An 18658-nucleotide genomic window follows, 5' to 3' on the forward strand; every position below is an offset into this window, starting at 1 on the left:
ATTATCACTACTTTTGACATATATATATTTTTAAACCACTGAAATTTTGTGACCCATACCTTTCCATGCTCTTCTACTAGCTGTTAACTCATAAGATTAAAATTAATTCTCCATGTTTCCTTTGAATTAGGGCCTACTTCACCCACCAGTTACTACCAGCCATGTGTTGTGAGAACAAGGCTAAAGACAGAATATTGCTGCAATTTCTGAGTGTTAGAATGTTATGAGTGATAAAATAATTCCTACACTGGCAGTCTTATATCTGACCTTGCTACAGAGCAGCTTCATAAGTAAAACTTTATTGACACACACAAACTGCACCAATTCCTTAGAGAGGGTACAACCCATAAGAAAAGCTATTAAAATTGGCATTCCATTTTTACTTACCTGCACAAATTCACATTCAGTCTGAGTGAGTGGCTACCTTCAAGCTTGCTATAGAACTATGCTTTTTGTAGAACTTTAGTATTACATGAATACCTAATGGTAACAGCTTCCTTGAAATCTATAGGCTATCTGGAACACATTTTTTCAATTAATTTACAAAATTAAAAAACAGTACATACTTGAAACATGCTTAACAGAAATGCTGCGGGTACATGCACATGGAACAAGCTAAAATTCTTACTGTCAGAATATTTCAGCGAGGGCTAACCTGTTACTTTTCGTCTGTTCGTGAAAGTTTAAGGCTTAGAGGCCGAGTTCATTCTGACTTTGTGCTGGGCTGGTACAAATACTAACTTTAACAAGTAATAGCCCTAAACTCAGAGCTCTTTCATCCCTTTACAAACAGGCTCTGGGGGTTTTCTGGACATCCCTGCTTTTCCAGAGCAGGATGAGCGATGGCATACTTTGGGAAAGTTAAGTCTCACTATAACCCCAGGAAAGATCTGCTCATGTTTGTCACACAATGATGGTGACATCACAAACGTAGGAATTAACAGCATTCATAGGGAAAAGTGTGATTCGAAATAAAATGTTAGACTAATCATATAAATAACAAAATATGAGATTAACACAGTGACAACTGGATGCCAGCTACTCACCTGTCTCAACCCCAGTGTCTTCGTGTCCCACATCTGCTTAATATTCCAGAAAAAGGGCTGTTCACATTTCTGACAAGAATCACTTTCCAACCACTGAGGAGCCTGGGGGAGGAGAAAGTCAGACCCAACATCAGAGCATCTGCTGATTTATACCAAGTTTTCAGAAATTAATACAACAGTTCTAGACCTCACTGGGGTTCTTTTTTTTTTTTTCTTTTCTATGTATTATAGCTGTTTCCATATTCATTCAATATTATGTTTGTGTTTTGAGTAATCTTTGCCATTTTTGCAATGTTTTCAAGATTGTTTAATTTTAGATTGTTCTACCTATAGACAGGAGGGAGGAATTCAATCTGCATTATGAACTCTTAAGAGTTGTCCTTGCATATTTGACCTCAATCACTTGGCATCATATATATGCAATAAAAACAGAAAATACTCTAAGATTATACCAAAGATCATGAAGTAAGGAATAATCTTTTCTTGATTCTGAAAGTTAACACTCAAGAAAAGTTTATCTGATAAGAAGAGACAATATGGGAGAACCAGAGAAATCAAACTACACTGACTCTTAAAAAATCTTCAGTGAAGATGGTCAGCTTTACAGATTTGACAAGGTGGTTTAAAGAGTTGAGTGCCCCTAATTTTTTGTTTCCTATTGCATCAAAACCTTTGGCTTTCCTATTTCTTATTTTAGATATGGCATTACAAGTATTTCTACATAAGACAGCCATTACAAAAGTCTTTCTTCCTGGAGTGGGGGTGGAAAAGGGACCCACACACAGAATGAAGCAGGCTAAGACAGAAGAGCCTTCCGTAAATGACTGGGGCAATGCTGGAAGTGGGAAGGGAGGACAGAAAGAGTGAAGAGGAAATGCATACCCACGTGACAAGGTTACTACCCGATGTAGAACTGCTCATTTCTGTGATCAGGGAAGAGAGGAGGGGGTTTGAGAACCCTGCCTGTGAACAACGTCCCTCAAGGAAAACCCGTGACACAGTGGGGCCTGCTGCCAACACCATAGGAATGTTTAATTGCAGTGGAAGGAAAGCAGGGCCACTGTCTAGTCTTAGTTTGTGACACAGGCCAGTGTAACTCCAGCAACACCACCCGTATGTGGAGCAGTCACATGGAACAATCAGCACAAAAATGTCTTCATGGCAGCGATATTCAAGCATGAGTACACCATGGCTAAGGCTGTGAGCATTAAATGCAGTGCTTTGCAGTGCCTGGTATACAGCAAGTGCCATATAGTCCACCAGTGTGCTTCGTTCTCAACACAACCCTAGGAGATGCAGAAGAACATTCTCTCAGTTTGACAGGCAAAGACACTGTGGCTCAGAGACTGTGGTGGCCTGTCCACGGTTGGTCAGTGGGCGGAGCTCCCAGGAGATGCAGGAGTCCCGCCCACATCTTTGTGCTTGTCCACTGCACTCTACACAGCCTCTGGACATGGTCCTCTTCATTTCAACAGGGTCTCCAAACATGTTTATGGAATATGACAACCAATGGGACTGAATTCCTGCCCTCAGGGAGCATAATTCTGTCTAAGGGTTAGGGAAGAATATCATTTTGCTGAGCTGGAAGGGACAGGGACACAAGGAAAGAAAAAATATGCTTAAAATAATCAGATAATGGACAAAAAAACAAACTCAGAAATATATTTTTGGAACATATTTTAATATAAGAAATAACCATGACTTTGTTTCTTTTAATAGGATTAAGTGTTATGGTATAGGCTCTCATGAACCATCCTACTGAATGCTCATTCTCTAAGGAGAAAAAATTTTCTTTTGTGCTGAGAAGAGCAAAAGAGAACATTATTCAAGTATTCTGACTATTGCACTCTCTTTTCTAAATCTTGTTCCACCTGCCTAACCTGGACAAAGATGATGTAACAAGAACCCCAGGGCACTGATAATCTGTTTTGCACTAATGTATAAAATACTTCCCATTCTGTAACCAGCTAGCTTCAAATACAATTTCTTCATGTGGATTTATTATGGCTACTTGCTCATTTACGTCTCTTGCCTCCTTCCAAAAAGGAGTCCCTTTGATTACAATCAGGCAGGGATCGTCTGCTTCCAACCTGCCTGTGTGGTGGCCGACAGCCACTGTGGGTTGGAGATGCCCCAGTCAGTGTTTCCAGGTGACTCAGAAAGAAACTCCCAGCAAGGGCTGTGGGGCTAGAGAATCTGGGGTTAATCCTCTCAGCTGGTGCCTAAGGAAGTCCTACAAATTGTAGAAAACCCTAATGCAAGGTCAGAATCTCATATACCACAGGCTGCTTACTTTTGCACTTATATACTCAGTTGGTAAAAACAAAACAACAACTAAACCAAAAAGTCCTACTAAAAATATTGCATCATTTTGACATAATTTTATTTCCCACCAACACTGCCAACCACTGAGACAGTGTTACCAGCCAGTGTGCACATGATTTGGGATAATTGCCTATAAGTGATTCAGAGGAAAAGAGTCCTCCCCTACACACACAGGAAGCACCTTGAATGAATAGCCCCCAAAGAGAAGATGGGACTCTCTTCTTTCCCTAGAGGTACAAATAACCTCACACTCACATAACCTTGGAGGTAAGAACCCTGCTTCTACTTTCCACTTTTAAAAGGACTTAGCAAGGATGAGAACAGTGGACTGAAATCCAAGTAACTAAACCCTTACAAGAGCCACTAGTAGCATCAGGCCCCGATGGTCTCCTCCCTCCTGATTTAGGGAACACATCCTCTCCCCATCCTCCCCGAGTTCCTGCTCTCTCAGAATTAGACTGAAGAGCAACAAGTCTAGGAAACAGGGCCTGGTGCACTGCAGTGCATGGGGCTGCAGAGTCGGACACAAATGAGTGACTAAACTGAACTGAGGCAACAGTGCAGTACACTAGCTGCTGATGTTGCGTGAAACTAGGAGATGACAAATACATAACCCAGTTCAGATAAACATTTGCAAAGGCAGTATTACACATTCTGTAATATTGAGTCAATTTTACATATGTTTAATAACAAGTTATTCTAAGCCTTACCAAAAAGCTTTTTAGAAAATTCAAATAGAGAAATTAACCAGCAGATATGCCATCAATATTTCCTCTGACTTGTCTCACAAGGTCACTAAAAAACTAGCAATCAGTACTCCAGATTACGAACGAAATTTTATTATTTATATGGGAATCTACTTCCTTCATTAGATTGCAAGTTTTTGGCAGGCAAGAATCTTTACGTATGCTGCTGCTGCTGTTGCTAAGTCGCTTCAGTCGTGTCCAACTCTGTGCGACCCCATAGATGGCAGCCCACCAGGCTCCCCCGTCCCTGGGATTCTCCAGGCAGTAACACTGGAGTGGGTTGCCGTTTCCTTCTCCAATGCATGAAAGTGAAAAGTGAAAGTGAAGTCGCTCAGGTGTGTCCGACTTCTAGCGACCCCATGGACTGCAGCCCACCAGACTTGTCCATCCATGGGATTTTCCAGGCAAGAGTACTGGAGTGGGTTGCCATTGCCTTCTCCGATCTTTATGTATAGAGCACAGTAATTATAAAGCCTGCAAGTGTAATGTCCTGTAAAGTAATGTCGCTGTTTTTTTTTAATAGACGGAACCCCTCTGATTATGTCCCCGAGGGTATGCTAAAGATGCAACTGTATTCAGGGAGAATCAGACTCGCAAGTAATCAGAGGCGACACAAAGCAGCATGTGCAGGGCTTGTGGGGAATGCTGCATTCACGCCCAGCATCCACTGCAGTGGGCAGCAAGCTGACCTACACGCTGTATAAAGGACAGCACTTGGAACACATCGCGTGACATCAGAGTATGAGTTGTTTCTGATTAGCTGCTCAATTGTGCAACCCCATAGACTGTAGCCCTCCAGGCTCCTCTGTCCATGGGATTTTCCAGGCAAGAATACTGGAGTGGGTTGCCACTTCCTTCTCCAAGGGATCTTCCTGACCCAGGGATCAAACCTGTATCTTCCTGACCCAGGGATCAAACCTGTGTCTCCAGCATTGGCAGGCAGATTCTTTACCACTGAGCCACCTAATATGCACCACAATACAATATCATTTACGAGGTATATGTGGCTAAGTTTCCAGACTTTAGGGCTACCGTTTAGCTAATCAGTAAATGTGTCTGAGGTTAAACCATAAGACCCTAACCCCCTCACAAAAAAATCTTTGGAATCAATGCCACTCTCTACACCACAGGTGGTAGACGTCACTTGGGAAAGACAAATAACACCTATGCCGGTAAAGATGAGAATGGAAATCCTGCCTGGAAATCATCTGACAACATCTAGAAAAAGCCTTAAGACTGTATATACCCTTGACCCGAAGGGTCTATTTTCAGAATTTTGTCTGAAATAAATAACTGAACAATCACACAATGACAAGGTCAAAAATGTTCACTGCAGCATTATTTAAAATAGAGAAAAAGGAGAGACTGTTTATAGTGTCTGTCTAAATAACTGGAGGAGAGCTTAGAAGCCGTCTCATTCAATTATTTCACTTGATGGAAGAAGGAACAGAGACGAGGAAATTAAGGCACTTAAACTCAGGTCTCCTGAAAAGAACACTAGAGTGACACGGACTCAGTGGGACAGAGCTCGTGGGAAATAAAAGCAGAGAATGGGGAAATATTTTCCCAGATGAGCTATGTCCCTGGTGAGTGTCTTGGGGACCCCATGGCAGATGTGGAGCACCACCCTGGAGCACCTGCCTGCAGTCCATTCCATGGACGGGCTGGGCTGTCTCCAGCGTCCTCTCCATGCACTTCTCTGTGAAAATCAGCCCAATGCCCCATGTGTGGTTACTGCTTGTCCCCGTGGAAACTCTCCAGTGAGTAGAGGACACAGTGACGGTGACATACAGGACCGCATTGGACAGCAACCAGTAAGCACAGCGGGGAGGAGCTGGGACTGCCTGCATCTCCAGCCAAAGGGTGGAAAACCAAGAGGCGGGCTGTGGGACCTCCCCGGGTCAGCCCTGCCTTGCTCCCTCTTACCTCCTCTCTGCTGACATCCATGTTCCACACTGCAATTCCACCATCCGAGGAACAGGAGACCAGCTGCCTCGTGAGCTGCAGGTAACACAGCGCCTGCACTCTGTCACTGCAAACAGACAGCAGTCACTGCCTCAAGCTGGGACACACGCAGTCTCTATGCAGGCTCCAGGGTCTCCCCTCGCTGGAATCAGCAACTGGCATTTTATCACTAACTAGTTGGTATGGTCATCTGGATCCCTGTATATACGTTACCAGGCATTCTATAATGTACTATACAGAATAACAGTTACTATGAAATAAATGCTACTGCTTTCAAGTCCGTCATTAAGAACTGCAGGTCAGAGAGGAGATGGTGACCATAGTTTTCTGGACCAACCACTATAATTTCTTACCAGGTGCACAAGATTGTTTCTGAACAAGTAGGTCTTCAGAACTTAAGAGGTGTTCACCTCTTAAAGGAGGTGTAACTCCCTTACTTACATAATCCGTAAGAACTAGCAATTGAACACGATGGAGATTACTGGTGTGCACGTGTGTGCACGCACACACTCTGACAGGGTAAGGGAGTCTGCCCTGCTCCTGCATGCTTGTCTGGTTCCTCTTCTGGATGCCCTAGGAAACAACCTCCTGACCTGTAGATTTGTGGGGAGAAGCTTTCCTCTCCTTGGCTGCTTTTCAACTTGACTCTGCTCGTAGCCAAGCAACAGACAAGCCTACCCAATGACGAGGAAAGGGTTCCTCTTCAAGACTAGATGGCAAAAACCTGAGCATTAAAATGCCATAGCTTAGGCGAAGCAGGACTGGGTCAATCCAGACATTATTCCTTAATGAAATTCACTAATGAGACTGGCTTAAGTGTCGTACCGCAGGCCGTCTTCCAAGGTCAAAGTCCCCATCCATGGTCTCTAACTCACATTTGCCTGAAGCAGACATTTCACTGGGGTGACTCCTTGGCAGAGAAAGGTGGGAGAAAGCCCTATCACCTGGACAGCTGAAAGGATGCGATTTGGAGACAGTGGTCTCAGAGTACTCATGCCTCCCCCCGCCTCGCCCCAGCTCGGATTCCACCCCCACCCCCGCCCCCCAGTCACGCACTGGTGGCCCTGGAGCAGGAGTGTGCGGCCCTTCCTTCCCCCGATGTCCCACATGATGACGCTGTTGTCAGACGCTCCTGAGAAGAGTAACCGTTGAATAGGGTCCCACCAGAGGCAGGCGATACTCCCTAGGGGTGAGAGAGGGAGGTTAGCTGGAACACTCCACTGGCACACAACTGACAAGGGAAGACTGAACCAGGACCAGCTGAGTCTGGATGTAAAATGGATCTTCTTGGTATAAAAGGGCATCTAACACTTTATCATGAGTCACAGGGGAGACACAGCACAGTCCCTACCCAAGCTACAAGAAGAGGATTTTCAGGAGTTGTATATCAGACTACTCTGAACACAAAGGTGTTTAAAATAAGATTTTCCTCCTCTATACCAAAAAACTATTTTATAGCTGTAAATGAGGGTTAGTTCAGAAAAAGCTTTTGAAGGGGAAAAAAAAAAATAGCTACCAGTATCTAAAGAGCAAAGGCAGTGAAGGTTTCAGGAGTTTTCTGATTTAAAAGTCTGGATTATTCCAGGTCTCTGGGACCTTGTGGGTGTCCTACTCCAGGATGCCTCTGTTTAAGGAAATTAAGTGTCTTAGAGGAAGGGAAAAAAAAGTGAAATCGTACCACACAATTATGCCAAAGAATGCAGGTAAAAATCCAAATCCTACGTTTCACATTCTGTATTGACTAAACTTACTAAATTTGATACCCTTGGGAAAACTCTTTCTTTCTACAGATTTCTCTTTCAACAGATCTCTTCATTGTTCCATTAATTGCTGCTTGCCTAGAAAAAGTAATAAACTTATTAAACCAGTCACACAAGCTAACAGTATTTTTGGTGGGTGTATAGAAAACTGGTAAAGCCATATTCAGAAGCAAACCACAAGAGACTTGTTTCTCACAGAAGCTTAACCAAAGTGAAAAAAGAAGTACTGTGCAAAACTGGCTTCAGGGATCAATTCTGTAGAAACCTTAGCCCTGTTTGATCCTATGACCCACGTTTTTCAGCTAGAGCCTAACAGCAGACAGGCCAGCTCTTTCTACATGAACCCTGCTGAGCAGTTATTAGAACTCATTCTGTCCTGAGCAACCCAGAGAATACTTAAGAGCCTGGGATCATGAGACCATGAGTCATAAACAGAAAGTGGTTTCTGAGGGCCTGTGTTTTCCTGCCTTTAGATTTATCTACTCAAACTTACTGTCCTTCCCTCCCCCTTTTCCTCTACAAGGTCACAGACCCAGATTTATCTAAATAAATTACCTACAGAGGACATTTAAACTGGCTATACTTAAAAACACTATTTTCATAAATCAATCCATCATTAATTCCTTCAACAAACTCCTAATTCTTCAATCTGAACCAGATGGCCTCAAAGCTTCTAATGTTACGAAATACAGTCAATTGAGCTTTAAAACCTTTCCACGAAGCCCTGCCAGATCACTCTGCTACAGAAATAACAGAATTCCGCCCAATCATTCTTTTCCCTCGGTGCCTCCCCAGTGGATGTTTCCCAAATAAAGACAGAACCAGCTCATACACTTCCAATTGTACTGACGGACCTACTGTGTCTTGGTGTCCTAGAAAGCAACAAATTTAAAATAACAATCTTTTTCCAAAGGTCTTACCATTTACATAAAATTTTAAAAAGGGGAACAAAATTAAATTACTTTAAATTAAATTTAAATTTTAATTAAAGAAGGGGAACAGAACAGAAAGTAATGTCACATAAGTATTACAAATCTAGAAGGGATCATGACACCTAACCCCATACCTTGCCTTCACTTAGTTTTCATAAGATCTTCTGGGACTGAAGTCCCACATCTGGCCAGTCAAACTGAAACCTGACAAGATCTTAGGTAGCTAATCATTCATGAAACCACAGAGGCAAGAACTAGATTTGGATGCCCATATTGGGTGAAAAGGGCTTCCCAGGTGACGCTGGTGGTAAAGAAACCACCTGCCAATGAAGGAGATGTAAGAGACTCATTCGATCCCTGAATCAAGAAGATCCCCTGGAGGAGAACATGGCAACCCACTCCAGTATTCTTGCCTGGAGAATCCCCATGGACAGAGGAGCCTGGAGGGCTACATACAGTCCATACGGCTGCAAAGAGTTGGACATGACTGAAGCGACTGAGCAGGCATACATGCACACATATTAAGTGAAAAACAGCGGTGATCACACAGCCTACCTTCATGTCCTTTAAGGGTGGTAATAACTGAACAGGTACTCTGTTCAAGTTTCAGCAGGGTGATCTGTCCAGAGTAATCACCAACAAACGCATACTGAGTATCAAAGTCGTATCTGTGGAGAAGCAGTCAAGGATGTATAACACAATCCATCTCAAAGTTACAAAGCAGAAAATGTACATTCTATAAAGGGTAAGCACAAACCTAAAACTCTGAGAAAAGAAACACTCCACTGAAAATCATACAGCATGGAAACACCAAAGGAAAAAATGCTTTAAGCTAGAATTATCAGGAAAGTTAATATTCATTCATTCAATAAGCATTCACCGAGTACCTGTTATTATTTCAACTAATATCCTAGGAATTGGCAACAAAAAAGATAAAAGAGCTGATATATATAGAGAGAGACATAAAAATAAGTAATCATATTATAGTAAAGTTTTAAAATGTAAAATATTCAATAATGAAAACAGTCAAAAAGAACTGGAAGAAAAATGCTTTTTATGAAATTATCTCTGGAAATAATGTAAAACTGAGAGCAAATGATGGGAACTCATCTTTTGGGGGGCCTAGAGGATTTAGATTTAAGTGAAGAAGATGGTTTACTTTAAATTGCTGTGAAGAGTTTAGCCGTCCAAAAGGCAGTCATTTGGGGCAGTAGTAAATTTAAAATTTAAAAATATATTAACTATTGGTAACAACTTGCCATTAACACTCAGTTACTCTATGGCCATAGCAGTTTGTGGTAAATCAGGTGTCTACACACAATAAGATAATTACTGTTTTAATTCCAAAACATGGATCAAAAGGAAGACCACAGGCTGGACCACAAAGATGTAATTCTGTGCTATTTTCTATCAATCCATATGAAACACATAACAGAAAAGCCTATATAGCACATGATATATCTGAGTAGTCTTCCCTTGTTTGATTCTAAAGTGTATGATACTATTTTAAGTATCTCATGATGTACGTTCATTTGTAGCAAACATTTTTATAAAGGCTCTCAATGGAAGAAAGAATTTCACTACACCAGATGTCCAACACGGAAAGAGAAAATACCATGGGGCGTTTGCCTGCGGCTGACAGCCTTGACCTTGCCAGCACTAAGATACATAGCTACCACAGGCAGCCTGATGCAAGAGCGCACTCTACATGAAACGAATACAGCAGCAGAATTTCAGAGCGGCAATTTCTTAACATCTGAGGGATCCAGAGGCACCTTCGAGAGTCATATAAGGATTATGAACCCTCTTCAAACACACACAAGAAAATGAAAAAACTCCTTGTAGCCCTTTTATGAATTCCAGGGTCACAAATTCTTATATTCTCTTGCCAGGTCTGCAAATAACCCACTACTAGAAGATTCATTCCTTTTTTTCCCTCTTTACGCAACAAAAAGTCTTTTCTTTCACTTCAAAAAGCAAGGGAGTGAAGGAGGGGTCTGTATTAATGAGGTTTAGATTTTCTGAGATTTCTATATTAAAACACCTATGGCACACCCCAGCAGAGAACAGCAATTCATTTATCACTTTTAATAAACCGTTTTTAAAAGTATTTCATTTGTTTGTTTTAATGTGGACCACTTTTAAAGTCTTTTCTGAATGTGTTACCATAGTTTTTCTGTTTTCTGTTTTGGGGTGTTGGCCAAGAGGCGTGAGGGATTTTAGTTCCCCGACTAGGGATCGAACCTACACCCTCTGCATTGGGAGGCCAAGTCTTAACCACCAAGTCCTAATAAACCAATTTTATACCCAAGAAAAGAGAGACATAAATTCTTCGATTTTATGTGAAATATGTAGGAATCATTCAGCCTTTAGGTCTCAATTAGCAGTTGAGGATCAGATGCAGAGCTAACTGCTGAGACTGGGAAGGATACTGCAGACACGAGGCCCAGGAAGAGAAGAAGTGCCTCCCGAGCATGTTCCCGCTGCGGGTGCACATCCAACTGACACACTTGTCGTGGCCAGTGCTGATCACCCACTCGGTGGCCAGGCTGAAGATGATCGCCGTCACCCGGTTCTGATGAGCTGCGGGAGCAGAGAAGAAACACGACCTGGGCAATCCAGTCTCAGTGGGTGGGAACTGGGGGTCCCCTTCTCCACCCAGTCAGCCTGCAGACTCACAGGCTGGACAGGCCCACCCTGGAAAGCCTGCACTCTCAACAGGCGGCAGAGAATCTGCCCGACCCCCAACCCATGATCTAATGGGCAGGCTCTCCGAGGCCCTGCCCTCTGCCTCCCTGCAAGGGAGGAGACCATCAGAAGCTAAATATCCTTTAAAGAATAATGCTCAAGAGGGATTCAAATAGTATATCAGAGGACAGATTAAAAAAAAATCTCAAACAACTATCAATGAGTTTCGTATGGAAAGCAGTAGTCTTTTCTTAACAGAACAGGTTTGTTTGTTTTTGTCTGTACCTTTAGTGCTTTGACTCTTTAGAAAACAGTGGCATTGTGAAAAGGGCAACTGAAATTTTCTGAAATAAACTTTTTATTATTTCTAAGATGAAGCATTTGTAAAGTTCCACATTCCAAAGTAATAGCTGAGAATGAGGAAGTATTCTATTACCTAACTTCTGGAATATTTCTATCTCCAGGTCAATTTTAAGCCATACCAGGGCAGTGACCTGTCTACGTGGAGCAGGGTCTTGCATACAGCTGGTGTTTAATAAATGCCAAGTCTGATGAATGAAGTCAGAAGCTAGACAGAGACACATCTGACCTTACTCTCAGCTGTACAGGCTGCTTCAGAAAAACAGAGGGACTGTTTCTTATAAATTAACCAGAAAACACTACAACCCCCTGGAAATGCAGGCGTAGTCATGTAGACATTCATAAAACATAACAAATGGCCAATATCAAATAAAGTTTAAATAATTTTAAAACAGAACTATTTTAACTATCAAACTGGCAATAAGCATTTAAAAAGAACAATGAAGACTTAATGAACAGGCACTTTCTCGATCACTACTCATTAAAATATTTACACTATTGCTGGAGAGAGTTTTGCAAAATAAATCTAGAGTATTAAAAAAAAGTTTTAATGTTTGATCCCAGTTATTCTACTTTTAGTAATCTATCTTAAAGTAATAAGAGTTATAGGATCTGAGTCAGTAACCATCAAGGACACACACACACATATATATGAAATCACTTTTATACATATATATATATATATAAAAACACACAGATATATATAAACACACATGCCTATGTACATATCATCATATGTCTTAGTATGTGTTATCAAAAAATGGGAGCAGTACACATTTTCAAAAATAGAGGAATGGTTAAACTAAATCTGACACACGCACCCAGTGGAACAGTATACAAAATTTCAAATGTTAATAAGCAGGAAAAGGATGTGTAAATAACTCTGAAGAGATAACAGCCTCTCTTAATAACTGGGGTAACCAACCTTTTAAAAAGTTAAGGTGAAAATCTAATTTTGATCATAAGACATGGTGTTCTAGTTTATTTTTGTGTGTATCTACATGTATATGTGTGCAAATGAGTGTGTGTATTATAATTACCTGGGTAGGTCTTGATAAAGTTCATTTTATTAAAATCTTCAGAAACGTGGAATTCCTAAAAGTAAAAACATGCAATAAGAGAACAGTTATAGTTTTAAAAACAATAGGAACTCATCTTCCAAAAGGATGTAAAATCTAAAACTGGCCATCACCAGCCTTATGACTCAAGACTGGCTCCACAAGAACAGCAGAGAATTGCTTCTTGGTCCTGTCCTTGCAACACTATTTATTTTGGAACCAGACAAGTAAAGAAAGTGCTGCTGACCACCACAGAATTTTTGTCTAATTCTTCCTCTACAAATGAGTGCTCTACACTTCCTTTCCCTCTAATTGCAAAGGAGGCATCCTGTTAACTTTGCTGTCTTGGTATCACTAAAAGTTTCTCAAGATGATATATCCAAAGCAAAGTGATATACAAAGACCCATTACTAACAGAGTTCTCAGTACCAGTGAAAATAAGGCATTGGGTATCTGAAGCAACAGAAGGGGCATATTACATATATTTAACACACAAACACACACACAAAAAAGAAATTTAAAGATTGTGGTGATTTTCCTTTTTTATCTCCCAAAGTTTTTATGGACTGTGTAATACTTTATAACTAGGAAAAATTAAAAGTATGCGCTTCTTAATGAAAAAAAATGAGCCTCAGGCATAAGACTAAGATAAAACTCTAAAGAAAATACACTACTTAAAAATTCTATTGATCAGTGCTAAATTGGTAAGCTCTTAACTGTCTAGATAACATGGACATTATGAATTGTTGATTGGTCAGGATGAAAAAAAATCCACAAAGGAATACTGATTTCTTGTTCTTCATCTTGGTTCTACAAAGTACAAAAATGTATCGGCATTTTATACATACTAATCTTTGCTGGGACTCATAGCTCAGTCAGTAAAGAATCCGCCCACAATGTACGAGATCCAGGTTCAATTCCTGGGTTGGGAAGATCCTCTGGAGAAAGAAATGGCAACCCACTCCAGTATTCTTGCCTGGAGAATCCCATGGACAGAGGAGACTGGCAGGCTACAGTCCAAGGGGTCACAAGAGTCAGACATGACTTAGCGGCTAAACCACCACCACAATCTCTGATGGGAAATCAACAGTTCAATACTAACTAACGCTAAATTGGACTTACAACGCCCCTTTCAACCGAAGAGCTGTAAGAGTTTTATATGCCATTCTATAATGGCAGTAGAGAGTACCCTTGAACCAGGAGCCACAAGAAGGGTCCCTAGAGAAAAAAATTCATGGCCACTGCCATTCCTGGAGATGTTATTTGAGGCCTGCACTCCTGGCCTCTTATTATGTGTAGGCACATCACCATATTCTGATAAAAATCTTCAGAAGGAGAAAAACGAGACCACTGGCATTTATTATCACACAACGGATTTACAGCAGCAAAAAACTGGTGGGCATCAACCCCCAACCATGTAGATCCCCTACCCCGCCCTCCGTTCTCACCGCCTGTCTATTGTCCAGTGAACTTCTTATGCAGACAGCCTAGCAGGAGAGCCTAGCTCTTTCCTTCCTGGCTCTTAAACATACTCAAGACTTCTAATTTAAAAAGCAAAACAAGTGAACAAAAAACCCTTTTAACAATGCTAAGAGTTTCTTTGCCGCGCCCCCCCAACCCCATCCCAGCCAAAACCTTCTCTATAGATCAGCCCACACTCAACACTGAGGCTTTCTAGCTCCTCACCCCAGTCACCCTTCAATCCACTGCACCCCAGGGCACCACCCCGCTGCATGGAAACGGCTCTCCCTGCAGCCACCAGCTGCTAACTGCCATCCCCAAGGTCATGTTCCTGTCTTGATCTCATCCTCTCTCTGCCCCACCTGAAACCTACTGCCCCTCCAGCTACCATGACCACTGTCCTGGCTGGTCCTCCCACCCCTTGGCGCATTTCGCATCACCCATGAATGGTGTCTCCCCGGTATCTTAACTGCACCACTGATTCCTCACTGTCCTTTTGCTCTAAATGCCCTCTCCCCGCACACCCTTAAGCCATTTCTTCTCAATGATGCACCATCCACCAGACACTCAAGCCAAAAACCCAGCTGTCATCTGGCTTGCTCCTCTCCCCACCCCTGCACCCAACCTGCCACAGCTGCAGCTCAAGACATCTGCTTCTGTCCGTCATCACTGCCACAACCTTCTCACCCAGATGGCGACAACAATTGATATTTCCGCCTCCATTTGTAAAATTTTTGTGGCAGTATAATTGATTTACAATGTGTGTTAGTCTGTGCTGTACAACAGAGCCGAACAGGCACACATATATAGCCACTCTTTTTAGATTCCTTTCCATTATAGGTCATTACAGAGTATTGAGTAGAGTTTCCTGTGCTATATGGTCTATTATTATTTACCTATTTTATATACAAAAGTGTGTATATTATCAATCCCAATGTCTCAATTTATTTCTCCCCTCTACTTCCCCCTCTGCTAACAACAAATCTGTTTTCTACATCTGTGACTCTATTTCTGTCTTGTAAATAGATTCATTTGTGCCATGTTTTACCATGCACATGGAAGCGACATCATATATTTGTCTTTCTCCACCTGGTTTACTTTGTATGATAATCTCTAGGTCCATCCATGTTGCTGCAAAAGGCATTATTTCATTCTTTTTATGGCTGAATAATAGTCCATCTTCTTCATCCATTCATCTTTCAATGGACAGTTAGGTTGCTTCTATTGTAAACAGTGCTGAAATGAACACTGGGGTGTATGTTATCTTTTCGAATTAGAGTTTTCTCTGGATATATGCCCGGAGTGGGATTGCTAGATCACATGGTAGTTCTATTTTTAGTTTTTTAATGAACTGCCATACTGTTTTCCATAATGGTTGTACCAATTTATATTCCCATTATCACTGTAAAGGGTTCCCTTTTCTCCACACCCTTTTCAGCATTTATTGTTTATAGATTTTTTAATGATGGCCATTGTGAGGTGATATCTCATTTTAGTTTTGATACGTATTTCTCTTGATGTTGATCATCTTTTCATGTGCCTCTTGGCCATCTGTATGTCTTCTTTGCAGTAATATCTATTTAGATCTTCTGGCCATTTTCTGATTGGGTTTTTGTTTTTTTTTAACTTAGAGTTGCATGAGGTGTTTGTATATTTTGGAGATTAATCCCTTGTCAGTAGCTTCATTTGCAAATATTTTCTCCCATTCTGTGGGCTGTCTTTTTGTTTTATGGTTTCCTTTGCCTTGAGAATCTTTTAAGTTAATTAGGTTCCATGTGTTCATTTTTATTTTTATTTTCTTTACTCTAGAAGGTGGATCACAAAAGATATTGAATGCGATTTGTGTCAAAGAATGTTCTGCCTGTGTTTTCCTCTAAGAGTTTTATAGTGTCTGGCCTTATACTTGCATTTAGGTCTTTGGTCCATTTTGAGTTTATTTTTATTTTGGTGTTAGAGCATGTGTGGTTTTTTTCGGCTGCACTGCATGGTTTTGCAGGATCTTAACTCCCTGACCACAGAAGGAAGAACCTGGGCCCTGAGCAATGAAAAGGCCGAATACTAACCACTGGACCACCAGGGAATTCCCTCCCACCTCCACTCTTGTTGCCCTCCAATCCGTGCTCCACTGAGCAGCCAGGGGGATCTTTGTAAATTAAATGACACCATTCTTCTGCTGAAAACCCTGGAAGAGCTTCCCACGGGTTTACAAAACTGAAAACCTCACCCCGACCCACAAGGCCTTGAATGACCTGCCCTCAGCCCACCTCACCCCGACCCACAAGGTCTTGAATGACCTGCCCTCAGCCCACCTGGTCCCATCACCCCCAGAGCTGCCCTGTCACTCAGCACCAACCAGCCAAGAGGATGTCCTCCAAGTCCTCAGACACACAGAGACGTCCTGCCTTGCGCCTCCACACATACCTTCACTCCTGGAAAACCTGCTCTGCCTGGTTGTCTCCTGCCTGCCCTTCAGGCCTCAGCTGGATGTCACAGCCTTGGAGCGGCCCTCCTTCCTGCAGATCCTGTCTGCTGGGCGCAGGGCCACACACCTCTCTGGACCCTCTCCTTCCCAATCCTGTTCATTTCTCCACAGTGCTCAACACGACCTGCAATGCGATGCTCACTTGTGTATTACCTGTCCTCCTTACTAGTCCAAAAGACCCCTGGGAGCAGGGCCCATGTCTACTTCCTTCTTAATCAGCATTCTGCAGGACACCCAGTGCTGAGTAAAATCTGAACGCACGGCTCTCTCTGACCTGCTCTAGCCACCTCTTCAGTCTTACACGTTTCATGCTGCCAAACCACTTCATTCTTTCTCTCTGCACACACTCTGACCTTGAAAACCTCTCTGTCTTTGCTCGTACAGTCCTCTGTGTCTGCAAGTCCTCCTCCTCCTCTCCTGGTTAACTCCTCGCCACCCTCTAGGGCTTAGCACAGTTACAGCTTGGCCATGCCACTCTCTCCGGCCAGGTGAGTGCAGGCGCCGGCCTGTGCTCTCACTGCTCTGTGTGCATTCTTCACTTTACATGTGATGGAACCCCACTAGCCAAATCTTACTTATTGTTACCATTCCCAGTTCTGTAAAGCAGTGCTACTCAAAATGAGGTCTGCTTCTTTAAAGCAGAAAATTAGGGAATGAGTGTTCAGAAAACTTTCCAGCAATTTAATATCATCATGACATTCAAGCGGATAAAGTTAAAAGTGAAAGTCATCCAGTCGTGCTAGACTCTTTGCGACCCCATGGACTGTAGCCTCTGTCCACAGATTTCTCCAGGCAAAAATACTGGGGTGGGTTGCTATTCTCTTCTTCAGGGGATCTTCCCGACCCAGGGATCAAACCTGGGTCTCCTGCATTGCAGGCAGATTACCATCTAAGCCACCAGGGATCCTTCCAAATTTTCTCCCTTAATAATGTAATATCCAAAATATTAACCAAGCAAACTAAACTCAAAGCAAACCAAAGGAAAAATCTGAAACACATTATCAGAGACTAGAAAAATAATAGAGAAATCAACAGAGAATCAATGAAAACTGGTTCTTTCGAAAAAACTAACAAAATTGACAAACATGTAGCTAGAGTGGTGGAAAAAAAAGAGAAATGATTCAAACTACTAAACTCAGGAATGAAAAGGGGACTATTAAATCTTATAGAAATAAACAGGACTAAAAAAGGCTGCTATCAACAATGATTTCCCAACAAATTAGATAAGCTAGATATCATTTCACACTGACTAAGAAATAAACAAAATCAGAAAATAATAAGTGTTGGTAAATATGTAAAAATTTAGAACCTTCATAGATTGCTGGTGGGAATGTAAAATGGTACAGTAATTTCGAAAACAGTTTGGCAGTTCTGTAAAAAATTAAATACAGAGTTACCATATGACCCACAATTCCATTCCTAGATGTGTATACCCAATAAAATGGAAAACTCAGGTTCACACACACACTTTTATGTGACTGTTCATAGCAACATTATTCATAGTAGCCAAAAGGTAGATATAATCCAACTATCTATCAACTAATGAATGGGTAAACAAAGTGTGGCATACAACAGAATATTATTCCACCACAAAAAGGACTGAAGGATTAATTCAAGCTACAACACAGATGAACCTTGAAAATATGATGCTAAGTGAAAGAAGCCAAATATAAAAAGCTATACATTTATGATTCTATTTACATAAAATGTTCAGAATGAACTCAGAAAGTATATTACTGACTGCTAGGAACTGAAGAAAGGGACAATGCAGAGTGATTGCTAAAGGATATGGGATTTATTTTTGGGGGTGGGAGGCACTGATAAAAATAATCTAG

At 41.7% G+C, this 18658-nt stretch overlaps 1 protein-coding gene across 1 annotated transcript in view; it reads right to left on the reverse strand.

Moving 5' to 3' along the window:
* WDFY1 (WD repeat and FYVE domain containing 1) overlaps nt 1-18658 on the reverse strand; it is a 51933-nt gene that overhangs the window by 4226 nt on the left and 29049 nt on the right. The window contains 6 exon segments of the mRNA NM_001046542.2: nt 1047-1148; nt 6044-6149; nt 7139-7265; nt 9330-9442; nt 11207-11357; nt 12863-12917. Of these exon segments, the coding sequence (NP_001040007.1) occupies nt 1047-1148; nt 6044-6149; nt 7139-7265; nt 9330-9442; nt 11207-11357; nt 12863-12917 (654 nt within the window).

Source organism: Bos taurus, chromosome 2 (genome assembly GCF_002263795.3).
Source record: "Bos taurus isolate L1 Dominette 01449 registration number 42190680 breed Hereford chromosome 2, ARS-UCD2.0, whole genome shotgun sequence".
Taxonomy (NCBI): Eukaryota; Metazoa; Chordata; class Mammalia; order Artiodactyla; family Bovidae; genus Bos; species Bos taurus.